General features: G+C 40.3%; 1 protein-coding gene across 1 annotated transcript in view; it reads right to left on the reverse strand.

Annotated features, from left to right (window-relative positions):
• Positions 1-13127, reverse strand: part of spire1b (spire-type actin nucleation factor 1b) — a gene marked incomplete at both ends in the record, with an annotated part of 34616 nt that overhangs the window by 15753 nt on the left and 5736 nt on the right. Inside the window, 3 exons of the mRNA XM_080039046.1 lie at positions 1241-1366; positions 3744-3986; positions 12616-12644. Of these exons, the coding sequence (XP_079895172.1) occupies positions 1241-1366; positions 3744-3986; positions 12616-12644 (398 nt within the window). The remainder of the gene's footprint in view (positions 1-1240; positions 1367-3743; positions 3987-12615; positions 12645-13127) is intronic.

The following is a 13127-nucleotide window of genomic DNA, read 5'->3' on the forward strand; positions in this document are numbered from 1 at the left end:
TACCACTTAATCCACATTAGAAATCCTGAAATGTGATTAATATCGTAAGTGTGAATGTGGTGATGAGAGGGCTTTATTTAATTTTTTACTTTATAAAAGTTGTGTGAAAAAATAATTGCAACATCCCTTAGCACAAGGCCTCAAAAATAAGTGAAGCCTTTAATTCTTCCTTATGCCCCTGACTGAGGCTTTAAATGGCTTCTGTTTAATTCAAGTGGCCAGTCCCATTTAGCTGCAAATGAGGATAAAATTTAAAAGACTCAGAGTTTATTTTGATTGCTAAATGTATTGTGGGTGAATGATAAGTGTTTTTTTCTTAGTGTGATTTATAATGCAAACACCTTGTTTTGTCATTAGAATAGTTTCCATGCAAGTGTGAACAATCTAAAACACGTGTCAGAGTTTTGTAACATGTCATGAGCAATGAGTTATGATGAGGATAAGCTGGCAGTTAAAGCTGGGAGTTATCAGGTGTTATGGTGAATATACAGTAGGAGGTGCAATGATGTGTCCATTCATTTTGTTATCCACAGTCACAACAACCACCAATGCCCTCTTTCTTCCTTTCTTTCTTTCTGTATCAGCTGACTGTCTCTGTTCTGTCACACAGTAAACTCTGCTGTCTGACTACTGTCTTCATGTCTCTGTGTGCCTCTATTATGTCCATGCCTATTAAATGCTACAATCCAGACCTTATTCTTCGAAGCCTTTAATGCTCTGCTGTTTTCCCTCACTTCAGGTCATACAACTATAGAATGGTTGTTCACTTTGTCAGGCCTTAAGTTAAATATAAAAAAGGCAACATATGAGAGAATATCATCATCAGGTGTGATTAAAATGTAGATTTAGTTTTCAATAAGTAGTTGGTGTTTTTGACATCTACCCTTATGCAAACCACAGAGAGTTAGAGTCTTGTTGATGTCATGTAATGGTGCGTGTGGGCCATGTAAGGCCAAAGTGCTACATCTCCTAAAGTGATGCCTCTCTATGTCCTTCATGTAAAGGTCAGTGCATCATTTCATATCCATTTATTATAGGGGCGCACTGGGGGTGGTTTTAAATGAGAACGGTATCATAAACTGTAGGAAGAAGGTATACGTTCAACCTACCGATATCTGCTATATCTACTGTATAATTGGCACCTCAAACACATATCTGATGGTTTAAACTGCAATTAATGTGTCTGAAAAACAAAGTGGTTCACAAGTCCACAGCATTGATGATGGTGATAGTGACCCACCTCTTTGGCACTCTTGATCTTCTCCAGGAAAGTGCCCAGCTCCTTGGTTTCTGCGTAAAGAGCCCGACACACGGCCTGGTAGTGACTGTGGGCGTCTGATAGACTGGGCAGATGAGTTGTGCATAACTACAAGGGAGACAGTGAAGCAGAGAGACAGGGAGGTCATTTGTACACAATTCATAAAGTAGAGTTTTTTTATTTATTTATTCGGAACATGACAAAGAAAGGACACAAAGTGCAAAGCAATTCCCTTTTTATTTCTAAACCAATGGCTTTTAATATCCATGTCGTTGTGATATTACTATCATGTTCTCAATAAAGGGATTTCCGGTTATGTGAAGTAACCTCTGGCAGCCATAGAAGGGAAAACACAATATGGACTTCATTAGGGCTGCAACTTATTCAACAAATATTTATTCTTATAAATGATCAGCCAATTGTTTTCTCAATAAATTGAAATTCGAGAAAGAATGTTTGTAGTTTCGCTTTGGCTGACAGCACAATATCTAAAGACATTCTGTTCACATTTATGAAAAGGAAACAAAAAAAGTGTGCATGCCATTTATCTTTCAGTAAAACTTGAGTCAAATACATTTTTGATTAAACTTACTCAGTCGTTAAACTATTTTTGCAGCTCAACACTACAATGATACTTAAAAAGAGAAACACATCTAAAATACAACGTTCTCCAGTTCACTCTGAGTAGTCTTCACCAACGCCAACAGTTTATCTACTCCGGGCTACATTTGCACCCCCTGGTTCTGAGACTGGTGATGTCAAACTGTGAAAAGATTTGCTTAAGTATCACAATGACGAGACACGAGGCATCAAAACTAAATAGTCCCAAAGAAACATTTGCAGACATTTGTAAACATTGCTGTAACTGACTGCCTAACACAATACACAAGACGACTCTGCCTTAGGGTAGCCCTGCACAGACACACAGACACAAACACACAGACACACACACACACACACACACACACACACACACACACACACACACACACACACACACACACACACACACACACACACACACACACACACACACACACACACACACACACCAACAGCGAGGACAGAATATGTCCTGAAGGTACCCTGGGTCAATGCCTGACATTTTCTTGGCGTCCATTTGTCCAGGCTGCGTTTCTGTTTGAAAGAAAAATCGCTAAACACAGAAGATGCCAGACAGCATTCCCTCCATGAGCCTTGTCCTGCCTACATCACAAGTGTGGGGATAACAGAAAAGGCTATGTCCAGGGTAAATGAATATGTTACAAAGGGGGAAAAACACATAGATAACAATTGGAACCGACAGTTTGCCAGCCATCGGGCCAGGCGGACTGCCATACAGCTCAGATACATCTCCTTGGAGGGCAGTGTTGTTGTGTGTTTTTGTCTGAGTGTGTAACTGGGTTCACGATCATTATGTAAACAGCTTTAGGCCATGCGAGGGCTGACACAGTGACTCTGTGCTCTATTGGACGACAGAGATACAGTACATGGGCCCCAGCAAGGATGCACTGTGCTAGTCAAAGTCTTGTGTTCAGAGTCACGCTTGATATTTTCATTTTTCTCACACACATCTATTCCTTGAACAGTTTCCCTCGCTGATACCATCTGTTCCTGGAATCAGTGGCTTGTGTTTAGTCAAGAACTGTATTTCCATTGTAAGTTATCCTTCTCCTCCGCCATGCTGCAGAGGGCAATTTAAAACGTCTTACTTCACTTCATTTGATTTCTAAAATGTTGCTTATACTAAGTAAATAGTGTTTTATTGTGATCTTCACAACAAGCCAAACATGATACACATTGGACATACACTATTAAGGTGTTAAAGAAGAGGTATCACGTTGATACGACTTACCTGATAGAAACGTATTACATATTTCTACATTCAGGGCACATTGAGCAACATTATAGCATTCATTTGGAATAAAGTTTCTGGCAACTCAATGGATTTAGGTCCAATACTCTCTTTTCTGGCTGTTTTGGGAAGTATAACTGTAAATAAGAGCAACATACCGAATGCTCTACTATGCTATTCTCAACCTTTGTGTATTTGCAGACGCTAGGGTTTAGTTAGTGTATCAGAGCATTTCTCTGAAAACAGCTGCCTGCTGCTGCCTGAAAACAGGTTGAAACAAAACAGTTAAGTTGACTGGACATAAACGCAAATATGCCGAAAGTAACTGTAGAGAAATGTTCTGAGGGTTCATAACTAGGAGCCACACTTTTCTCATACAACATAGTCCATCGATCCTTTGTTTATAGGAGGAAAAAAATGTATGAGTGCAACTTTAAGCCACTGTTTGCACGACAGCCTTTCCCAGGAAAAGTCCACATGCAAACGGGAATGATGTGCTTCACACCTCCAGCAAGAACAACAATGGTGTGTTTGAAATCAGTCACAAGGACATAAAGCATGAATAGCCACCCAGGTCCAAATGAACACAGAAAAGACAGTGACTTACTTTCAGCTATATACTGTACCAACCTTGAGGATATCTCTGTAGCCATGCACAGTGGAGAGGTTGTCTGAGTCATCCTCTGCCTCTGCCTCGTCCTCTTCCTCCGTGGCCTCGTAGCCCTCGTCGGGGCAGGCGTCCCTCTCCGCCTCGGCCATGTTGGTCATCAGGTCGATGAGCTGCTCCAGTGGAGGGCTGAGCTCCCTCTCCTCATTCTCCTTCAGCCCGAAATCCAGAGCCTTGTAGATCATGATGCCCAGAGACTCAATCACCTGAGAGAGTGCAGGAGACAACCAAAAAGTTATTTTACACATTCTGGTACATACTGTGCTAATTCAATTCCGAATGCCATCTTTGAACATAATGTTCCCTTCATTTGCAGATCCAACAGTGTTAAAGTCTTAAAAATGCACATGGGCTGTAGGTAAAATCCAGCTCAATAACTGTGATTCAAAACATGTTGTTACGAATATTAAAGCAGCATTGTTAAAGCAGTACTAGAACATAGTTACCACATAACGAGGTACCAAGATGGAATTTTTTGTCTCTTTATTGACTGCTATGCCAAGTCTAAATAATTAGCCGAGAGTTATCCATCACAGTCAATTTTGATTGAAATTGTTATTGTGGACAAAATGCAAGTGACAAATAATATATAAAACAACAGTTTTAAAATCTTACATAAAACAGCTTTAAGAAAATACATTTGTGAACAATTCTTTTTTTCTATGTAAATTGTTCTGATGTTCATCTCCTACACAATAAAAACAAATAGGCTGTGGTTTTATGTCTTTGTTATGCAATATGATCCTCTGTTGTGTGCCAAGCCTGAGCTGAACAGCTGTAATACGGTGACCTAAGGGCTCGACCTTCGACTAGAGACCTCCCTCCGCCATTCATACTCACACGCAAACGCACACGCTCACTGGCACTTGACAGACTGACGCTGAAAGCAGATTACTAATAGCAGAGTTTGTGATTAACTGATGCATGATGGTAAACGCAGTCATCCCACCATACATGTCCTAATGTAGATCGTTTAAGGATGAAGGAATTCAGACTATTCAGGGGCAAGAGCCGAGGTACGTAAGTGGTCACCTGTCCGAGGTTCAACCTAGATTTTGAGTCAGGACATGAACAATACTCAACCAAAAAATGTGTTGTATTAAATACTCAAGCATGTAAGGTTTCTTTAAATTTAAATTTGTCCTTAACGAAAAAAACAGTCAATTAATTTCAGTGATAAACATTAATGGAAATAGCACAAGTTAAAGCCAGTAGTAAAACAATCTTAGATCATTCCTGAAACTTTCCAATTCATACACTGCATGCTCCAAAACAGTTACGTACTTCACTTTTTAGCTTAAATGGTTACCATTTTTACAGAGTTTTTTACCTATGCTTAATAAACAACATAATTATTTAAGAATTAAATGCTTTTTGTAAAGTAATGCTTATGAGAATGAAGATTCAATCACGCAAATTAATGAGAAATCTTCTTTGAGGGTAGATGCATTTTGCAATAATAAGCAGTGTTATTATTTGGATAAAATACTTGCCAATGAAGTCAAATACATAGAATTTGTAGGAAATGTCCCCCAAAAATGTTCAAAGATTATATTATTTCTATTCCAGTGGCTGGTGCTTGCAGGTCAGGAGATGCTCTGCTTAGCTATGAGCTCTCAATCTGTCTTGGAATCAGAGAGTCATGGTGGATAAAGGCATCATTGCCAAAGCCAAGTCAAAAGACAAGAGTGGGAAATCACACAGGGAATTATTCTGCAGCCCTGAGCACTGTGAAAAGACTGAACAAGAGCGAGACAGCATACGTTATGAACAACTAGGAGAAACTCAACTGTGAGAAAAGGGGGAATAAGGGGACACAGGACGGAAGGGAGAACGGATCAGAGACAAGAGGACCACCACGAGACAGGAAAAAAGAAAGGTGAATGAGTTGATTTGAGTCGGTGAATGGATCAGAGGGGTCAAGGAGGGAGGAGAAAGGTGAGACAGGAAGAGAAACTGAATAGAGAGTGTTTGTGTGTGTGTTGAGATATACAGATGAAGAACACATCACTGGATTCATGGGTGGAGGAGTAGTCACATGAGAGATCTGTCCCCCTCTCCCCTGTCTGTGCGTAAGAGCTGTTTTTTTAATGGGGGGTGGGAGAGGTGGCTGAATGCCACCTCTTTGTCTAAGCCACACACTCAATTATATCACCTTGCAGACAGGCACACGAACGCACGTACGCACGCACGCGCACACACACACACACACACACACACACACACACACACACACACACCACATACAAAGAGAAAATGTGACAGATATGGATTGTTCTGTCCAGCCCAGCAGCTAAAGCTTGTATATGTTGTATTGTCTGAAAAAAATGAACCTTCCAGAATTCAGTCAAAGGCTTTCACATGATCTGATCTGATAAATGAAATTCACAAATTTGCGTTTTTATTTTTATTATTTATCTCGTTTTATTTCTTGGCAGGAGAAACGGCCACAAATGAAACCTAACAGAGACACGTTGGGTTGCCAAGGTGTGCTAGATATCCAAATATATGATTGGAGTTTCATTCTCTGTGCCCTAATTGTTTGATTTTACCCAGCATCTGTACCTGTTTGGCACTAAAGTTAGCGCTTTGCAGGAACCTAAAACTAGGCAGTAGATAGTATGTCGTTACTCCAATATTTTGCAAACCTCTCGTAACTGGCCATCCGATCGCTCATTACTGGAGTGGAAGGCATGTCTTCACTTTAAAAGATGTTACGAAACAATATCCAGACCATCAACTGGTCCCTTTTAAATTCGATAATAGATTAATCAAGATGATCATTTGAAATGATCATCAATGGGGACTAATTCTGCTTTGTATCTCTATTTTCATTTTCTATTTATTTGTATAACTTACCATTTGTTACTGGCATTTACTGAATGCATATGTGTCTGCATGTATTGATTTGTGTTTTTGCACAACAGATGAGAACAGATGGACATGATCTATTGGCGAAGATGAGGCATTGGTGAAACTGTTTAAGATTAAAGGAGAACGTGAGACCCTTTCACAGGCTCGCATGCATGTACTGTACAGTATGCTGTGCATACTTCCATTTACCTACTGATCATAACACTGTTAGACAAATACCTGTCTATGCCATCACTCAAGTCTGAAAGAGCCTGATAATTAACTGCAAACAATAACTGATTACAAAAAATAAGAATCTATTTGTTTTACTATGAGACGTTGCGATGTGAAGGCAGCCTCCCTGACTGTAAGGTTCCCAGGCTTCCAGGCAACCGAGCAGAATGATGGGATGGAAGTAGGGAGGTGGAGAGAAGAAAACATTTGGAAGAGGATGAAGATGTCAACCGAAGGAGATTTGCCGGTGCTGCAAAGTGCAGCAATATCCATCATTACGGGCAAGAGCAACATCAAAAAGGTTGGATTAAATTTCAGCATTCCTAACATGTAGAAGAGGCAAGCTGGCAAAAGCTTAAAAAGCACTGTGATGCACAGAGAAAATGTTTTAACATTTCCCCCAAAACCACTTAATCTCTGTTGTCTTGGAAACACCATAGCCTCACCTGAACTTTCATTAGTGAACGTGCCTTCATGATAGAACGGATTGGGTTTAGGGCCAAATCTATTGGGTTTAGGGCCAAATCTTGTTGAATGAAAAGTTTAATTCAACACGCTATTCCTATTTCCCTTATGAAGTCAGTAAACACAAGAGAGGATAAATATCTCATGATGGTTCTCTCACAAATGCAGAAGCCATTTTCATCAGTTATCCTGCTGGCTTCAAATTTCTCTACCGGTTATACAGTATACTCAGAGACGGCACTATATTACTTTCACTTACCAAGGTTTTTACATAACAAACACAAGCCATTCATAAAAGGACACTTGAATGTCATGTCGAGGCAGTGGTGTGCACAGACATTTTGGGGGGAAGGTGCTCAGTGCAAAATAAGGGCACTTTTTTTTTTAATCAAAATCTCTTTATTTATTTTTTGTATGACAGGTGCCAGGATGTTCATTTTTATACAAAGATTGAAATTAAAAGAGCAGATAAAAAACAATTTATGGCACTTCAAAACAAACAACAAAACAAATATAAAAAAAAAGAAAAATAATCCCTCCCAAGTCAATGCCAGTTCACAAAGCTTGAAATGAGCCCAAGAAAGGTCCCCATGCTTTCTGAAACCCTGCACTGGACTGACAAAGCGAGTATCAAATTTTCTCTAGCTTAAGACAAGACATAACATCTCTCAGCCATTGTGTATGAGTGGGCGGGACAGGCTCCCTCCACCTCAGCAGAATGGCTCGCCGGGCCAGAAGAGAGGCAAAAGATATAGTGCGTCGCTTAACTGCAGTTAATCCAACCACCTCGTCAGTGACCCAAAAAAGTGCAATTAGAGGTTTTGGTTCCAACTTGATGTTTAACACTTGAGATAATGTTTGGAAGACCTCTACCCAGGGTGAGGGAGGCTTGCACGTGGTGAGGAGGCTGACAGTTCAGTGACGTATGAATCCAGCAAGGAATGCATTTCAAGTGGACAGCAGGAAGTAATGTGGCTTTGTGTGGTCCTCCCAGACCAAGCAAACAAACTAATTATGCTTTGTAAATGCTATCAAAAATATATGAGATTCACTCTATTGTATGTATCTATCACTAATAGTCAACAAGCAGAGAATGACCATGATAGGCACAAACTTGCCAGAATTAACAGAATGTGGTAGCAATTTTGGGAAATCAAACATTTATGTATAGGGGGCTTATTTGTTTATCAACACGGCGGATGTGCGCGCAGCAGGACTGCAGAAAGAAAAATTGTTTGACTGGTTGCCATGGTTACTCCGTTTGGTTATATTGCAGTTGAGATCCTACCAGCAACTCTCCATACAACTGGCCTATGTTGGTTAAAGTTGTTCTCCGTAAGATTACAATCTAGTTTATTTTCTGTCAAGTTACTGTCTATCAAAAAGTGAGTTAAAACAATGGTGATTGAGAATATGACCCACTGATGATATTGCTATTTTCTGCTTTGTCCAGTAATACTATCGGATTGTCTGTGCTGATTTTCACGCACAGCGGTGCGTCTCTTGAAATCTGGAAATGTGACTTCAGACTTGTTATTGTATTCACAAAAGTAACTGCTACAAATTAATATAATTTCTTTTTTTAAGATCACTTGCCCATTCTTTATTTAACGGATAGAGATATAGAGAGGAAATGGGCTACAGATAGGGATGACATGCAAAGAACGACCCCGGCTGGTTTCCAACCTGGGTCTAGGAGGACTAGGCCTCTATGGTACATGCTCTTACCGCTACACCACAGAGCTCCCCCATGAATAACTTTCTGTGTTATTTATAATTCCTTTGAGACAATAAAAGCCAGGAATTGAGGCTCAATCAGTGCTCGTCCTTCTAGTGTCATTTCATTTTAACTCTGAACAGCACATCCTGGCTCTGTGAATGTAGAGACATTACAGTCCATAATGTCCAGTGACATTATGGACTGTGAAACGCAGGAGGAGAGATTGATTTCAAATGGACAGGTTCTGATGCAACTTGCTCATCTTTCATTAACTCCTTAAATGGTACAAATAAAGTCTCAAATACTCAGCTGAAGCTTCATGTGTATGTGCATGTATACACTTGTCAGCCATACTTGAGGCTCTGTGAGGCTGTTACATGCTACCATCTGCATTATGTCACAATAACAATGTAAATATGCTGCTGTTTAGCAAATAATATGTTCACCATCTTAGTTAAAGGTGAAGTAAGCGGTTTATTTATTTTAATATAGGTATTAAATTGCTCTTTATTCATACAGTGATCACTTTCATAATGTGCGCGTCTCATAAAGCCGATTTCTCAGTCAGCTGCTCTGCATGTAATCGGCTAATAAACTTTTCGGGGGATCCCAAAATTAATATCTAATCACAAGAGAGAATGCTACAAACCGACACCCGTCTCACTCATGGTCTCACTGCCGGTGCACGCCAGAGCGACAGATGGGTGAATGTTTATGCGCCTACAATGGCGGAGCAGGTAAAAATCCTTCCCAATGTCTGTTTTGATGGTTTTTATCAGGTTTTTATCACACTTATGGATCTGAGATGATGCTAGATAACTCGCTGCTTGAAAACCGCAGTGCATTAATGTGGTGACGTAGGGACGAGCGAGGGGACTGCTAACTCCAGTAACTGACAGGAAGTTAGCTAAAATAACCATTCCGCTTACAGCACTTGTAAGTGTGTGAGCATGCTAGCATACACCTATTAGCACAAAACATCAAGTATGGATGAGGGTGATGGGAACGTCAATGAAGTATCTGTACCAAATAGCAGATCCAGCCCCCAACCGGTTTTATATGTTCACTCAAAACCAACCATTTGGTGTCAGCCGTATTATGGAGTCCTATACACAACACAACATCATGGCTGGCGATCCATTCAATATAGTATTAGGATATCTCAGTCTGGACCATAGTGGTGAACTGACCGACCATGCATAGTAGAGCTGCTAGTGTGGTTCGAAATAATTTGTTGTGCCCTTCTTTTATTCCACTTATGTGAAGGTGGCCAATATGGCTGACAAGCTCTTGGCAGTTATTGGCATTTCATTCCAAACCCATCTCAAAAAATAGTTTTACAGAGCTGAACAGCTGTGGTAATTGTTGCGTAGTTGGACTTCATTCTCTTAAACTACAAAATGGAGCTAAATCAATATTTTTCTTCCGGATAAAGAAGAATATGCTGTGTTCTATCACCAGCCCAATGTCTGGTGGGAATCTTGTGCCTCACTATGCTGCTGTGACCTCAAACCCAGTCATTTGACTGGTTCTTTAGGTGGACATGGAGCACACTTTTCTTATACAGAACACAGAGAACACTTGAAACCTTCAGCCTTGTGTAAAACTCCTCCTATTGGAAGCACAGAAGCAGACACTATTCCTGCTTCCATAACTCCTGACTGAAATGTTATGCTTACACACCAAATGTGACTTCATTTTAACAAGTTTAAACTCTAATCCCTTCCCAGACTTCAAAGCACACAGATGTTAAGAGTGCGTGGAGCATGCACAGTTAAACTTTGACAGAGGGGGATGCGATGAAGCATAATCCACAAATGTCTGAGGTTACACCGCATCATGGGACCAAGAGGGTCTACCAAGCATGACTGCAGGGGTCACCAACACAATCCTTGCAGAAGCTAACGCGTCAGAAGGAGGAAATGTTTGGCTAAAGAATCAAACTGTCACATTTGAATAATAGCCTACAGAACACATATCAGTGATTTCCAAGGAACTTAGCTTTAGTGATTAGCAATCAAAGAGACATATGTGCAGCAGGCTGTGCCAAGAATTCGGCTTATTGACTCCAAGGGGAAACAACAGCATCATCTGACATTCGCAGCCGCATCATTTGCTAGAGTTCACACTAGTTTGAAGCCATGTGTAGATGATGTGTGTCAGCGCTGACTACACACGTGTCCCTGTTCATCCAGCTTTGGGCTAATTCCACAGTGTATGCTAGCAGAATGTCTGTGCTGCAAGATTTACTGCTGTCAAGTATCATGCAGCTCCGAAAACTTGCAAGCAGTTTTGTGAGCCAATCTGTAATACACTGTTTAGTGAGAACTCGTTTCTAGTGCAAAGCTGCTTAACAGGGATTTGTCTATACAGTTTTGGAGTCTCTGTTGTTGCAGTGCAGTGTGCTTGAGTTATAGTCCATCTGGTATCACAGCCTTATTACGCAGCAATCCAACTCCACATCTCCATGAAAATGATTGCACACTGTCTCTGGTGAACCGGGAAAAAATTCTCAGTCAAGAGCCTCCACACCAAAAGCCTTTATCAGCTTTAAATACATCAAACACTGTGGTAGCATCTGCCAACCAAAGTAACACAAAAGAGATCTCTGCAGGTTAAAATGATTCCATCTACAATATCCAAAAAATATTCTAAAAAAGTGGGAAAACTAATCCCGTCACACTGTAAGACTTGTGTTCGCATTTTATTACAGCAATTAACAGCAGTTGATGAGAGTGCAGAGACAGTGGAGAAGGGACGATTTTACATAGCCCTTTAATTACGTCCACAATTGCTCCCATAACTGTCTTAAAATAGGGGCCCCGTGCTGGTGACATTTCCAACCAGTCAATCAGAGAAGCCAGCTGGGAGCTCTGGGGCTGGTGGAGGAAAACAACTGGGAGGTGTTCTATTACATTTTAATTATTTTTCCTTTCTACAAAATTAACCAAAAGAATGACGAAAAAGATGATAGAATTTTATAATGATAATGACAATAAATAGACCATTTAATATCATGCTACAGACCACTAAGCTTGCAAGCCTCTCTGCCTAGTGGCTGCAGCTCTACATAGGAAACATGAGAATGGTATTGATATTTTCATCTAATTCAATGAAATAAATATTAAGCAAATTTGACAAAATGTAAAGAAAAAGAAAAAGAAAAAAAAACACAAAACATACCCATACCCATGGCTTTAGACGGATACAACCACAGCTCTATCTGAAACTGGTTGGATTTGAAATAATCCTGCAAAGTGCCCACTCTTATCTTGATGCTATACCTCTGTTGCCTTCAGAGATATCTCACTAATTGACAGACTAGTTCCTGTCTAGACACACAGTTTCCATGCCTGTGTTCTGTGAGGTTGTTAAAGTAATCAACAAAAAACATTCAAACTAGTAACAACCATTACTAATCCATTATGCTCTTATTTTCTCCCTCGCCCACAGCAGGTACTTTAATACTTTGATACCTTAAACAAGTTAATATGCCACATAATGTTGTTTAAACCTCTGTAAGATTTTATACAGAAAAGCAGAGATACAATGCCGTTACTTACCTCTGATGTTGTGCAAGGGCTGTATTTACCTGCAGGGAAACAAGAAAGCAGTGTTGTTATAAGCAGCAGATGTAAGCCTAAAGCAGCTTACATACATAGGCATACCATTGCTCAATTACAGGGCAAAAATGCAGTACAATATGTACAGGTAAGTGCATGTGACGGTGCTCTTAGCCACTAACGTTGGTTCAGTGTCTCAATATCATGTCAAATGTACATTATCCTGGAATCCACTGCAATCACTGTGAAAAAAGTATCAATGGTCAATCAATTTAATCTATCCAGTTGTTTCCAAAAATGGAAAATGTGGCCAAGCAACTGAGATGACTTATAATGGTAAATAGACTCCAGTTATATAGCACTTTTCCCTGGTTTTTCACAGACTCAAAGCACTTTACATTGTTTTGTACACATTCACCCAATCACACTCATACACCGATAGCAGCCGCTACCACGCAGGGTGCAAGCTAACTACCGGGAGCACTTCGGGGTTCAATGTCTTGCCCAACGCC

This window comes from Ammodytes marinus (genome assembly GCF_949987685.1).
Source record: "Ammodytes marinus genome assembly, chromosome: 13".
Lineage (NCBI taxonomy): Eukaryota > Metazoa > Chordata > Actinopteri > Uranoscopiformes > Ammodytidae > Ammodytes > Ammodytes marinus.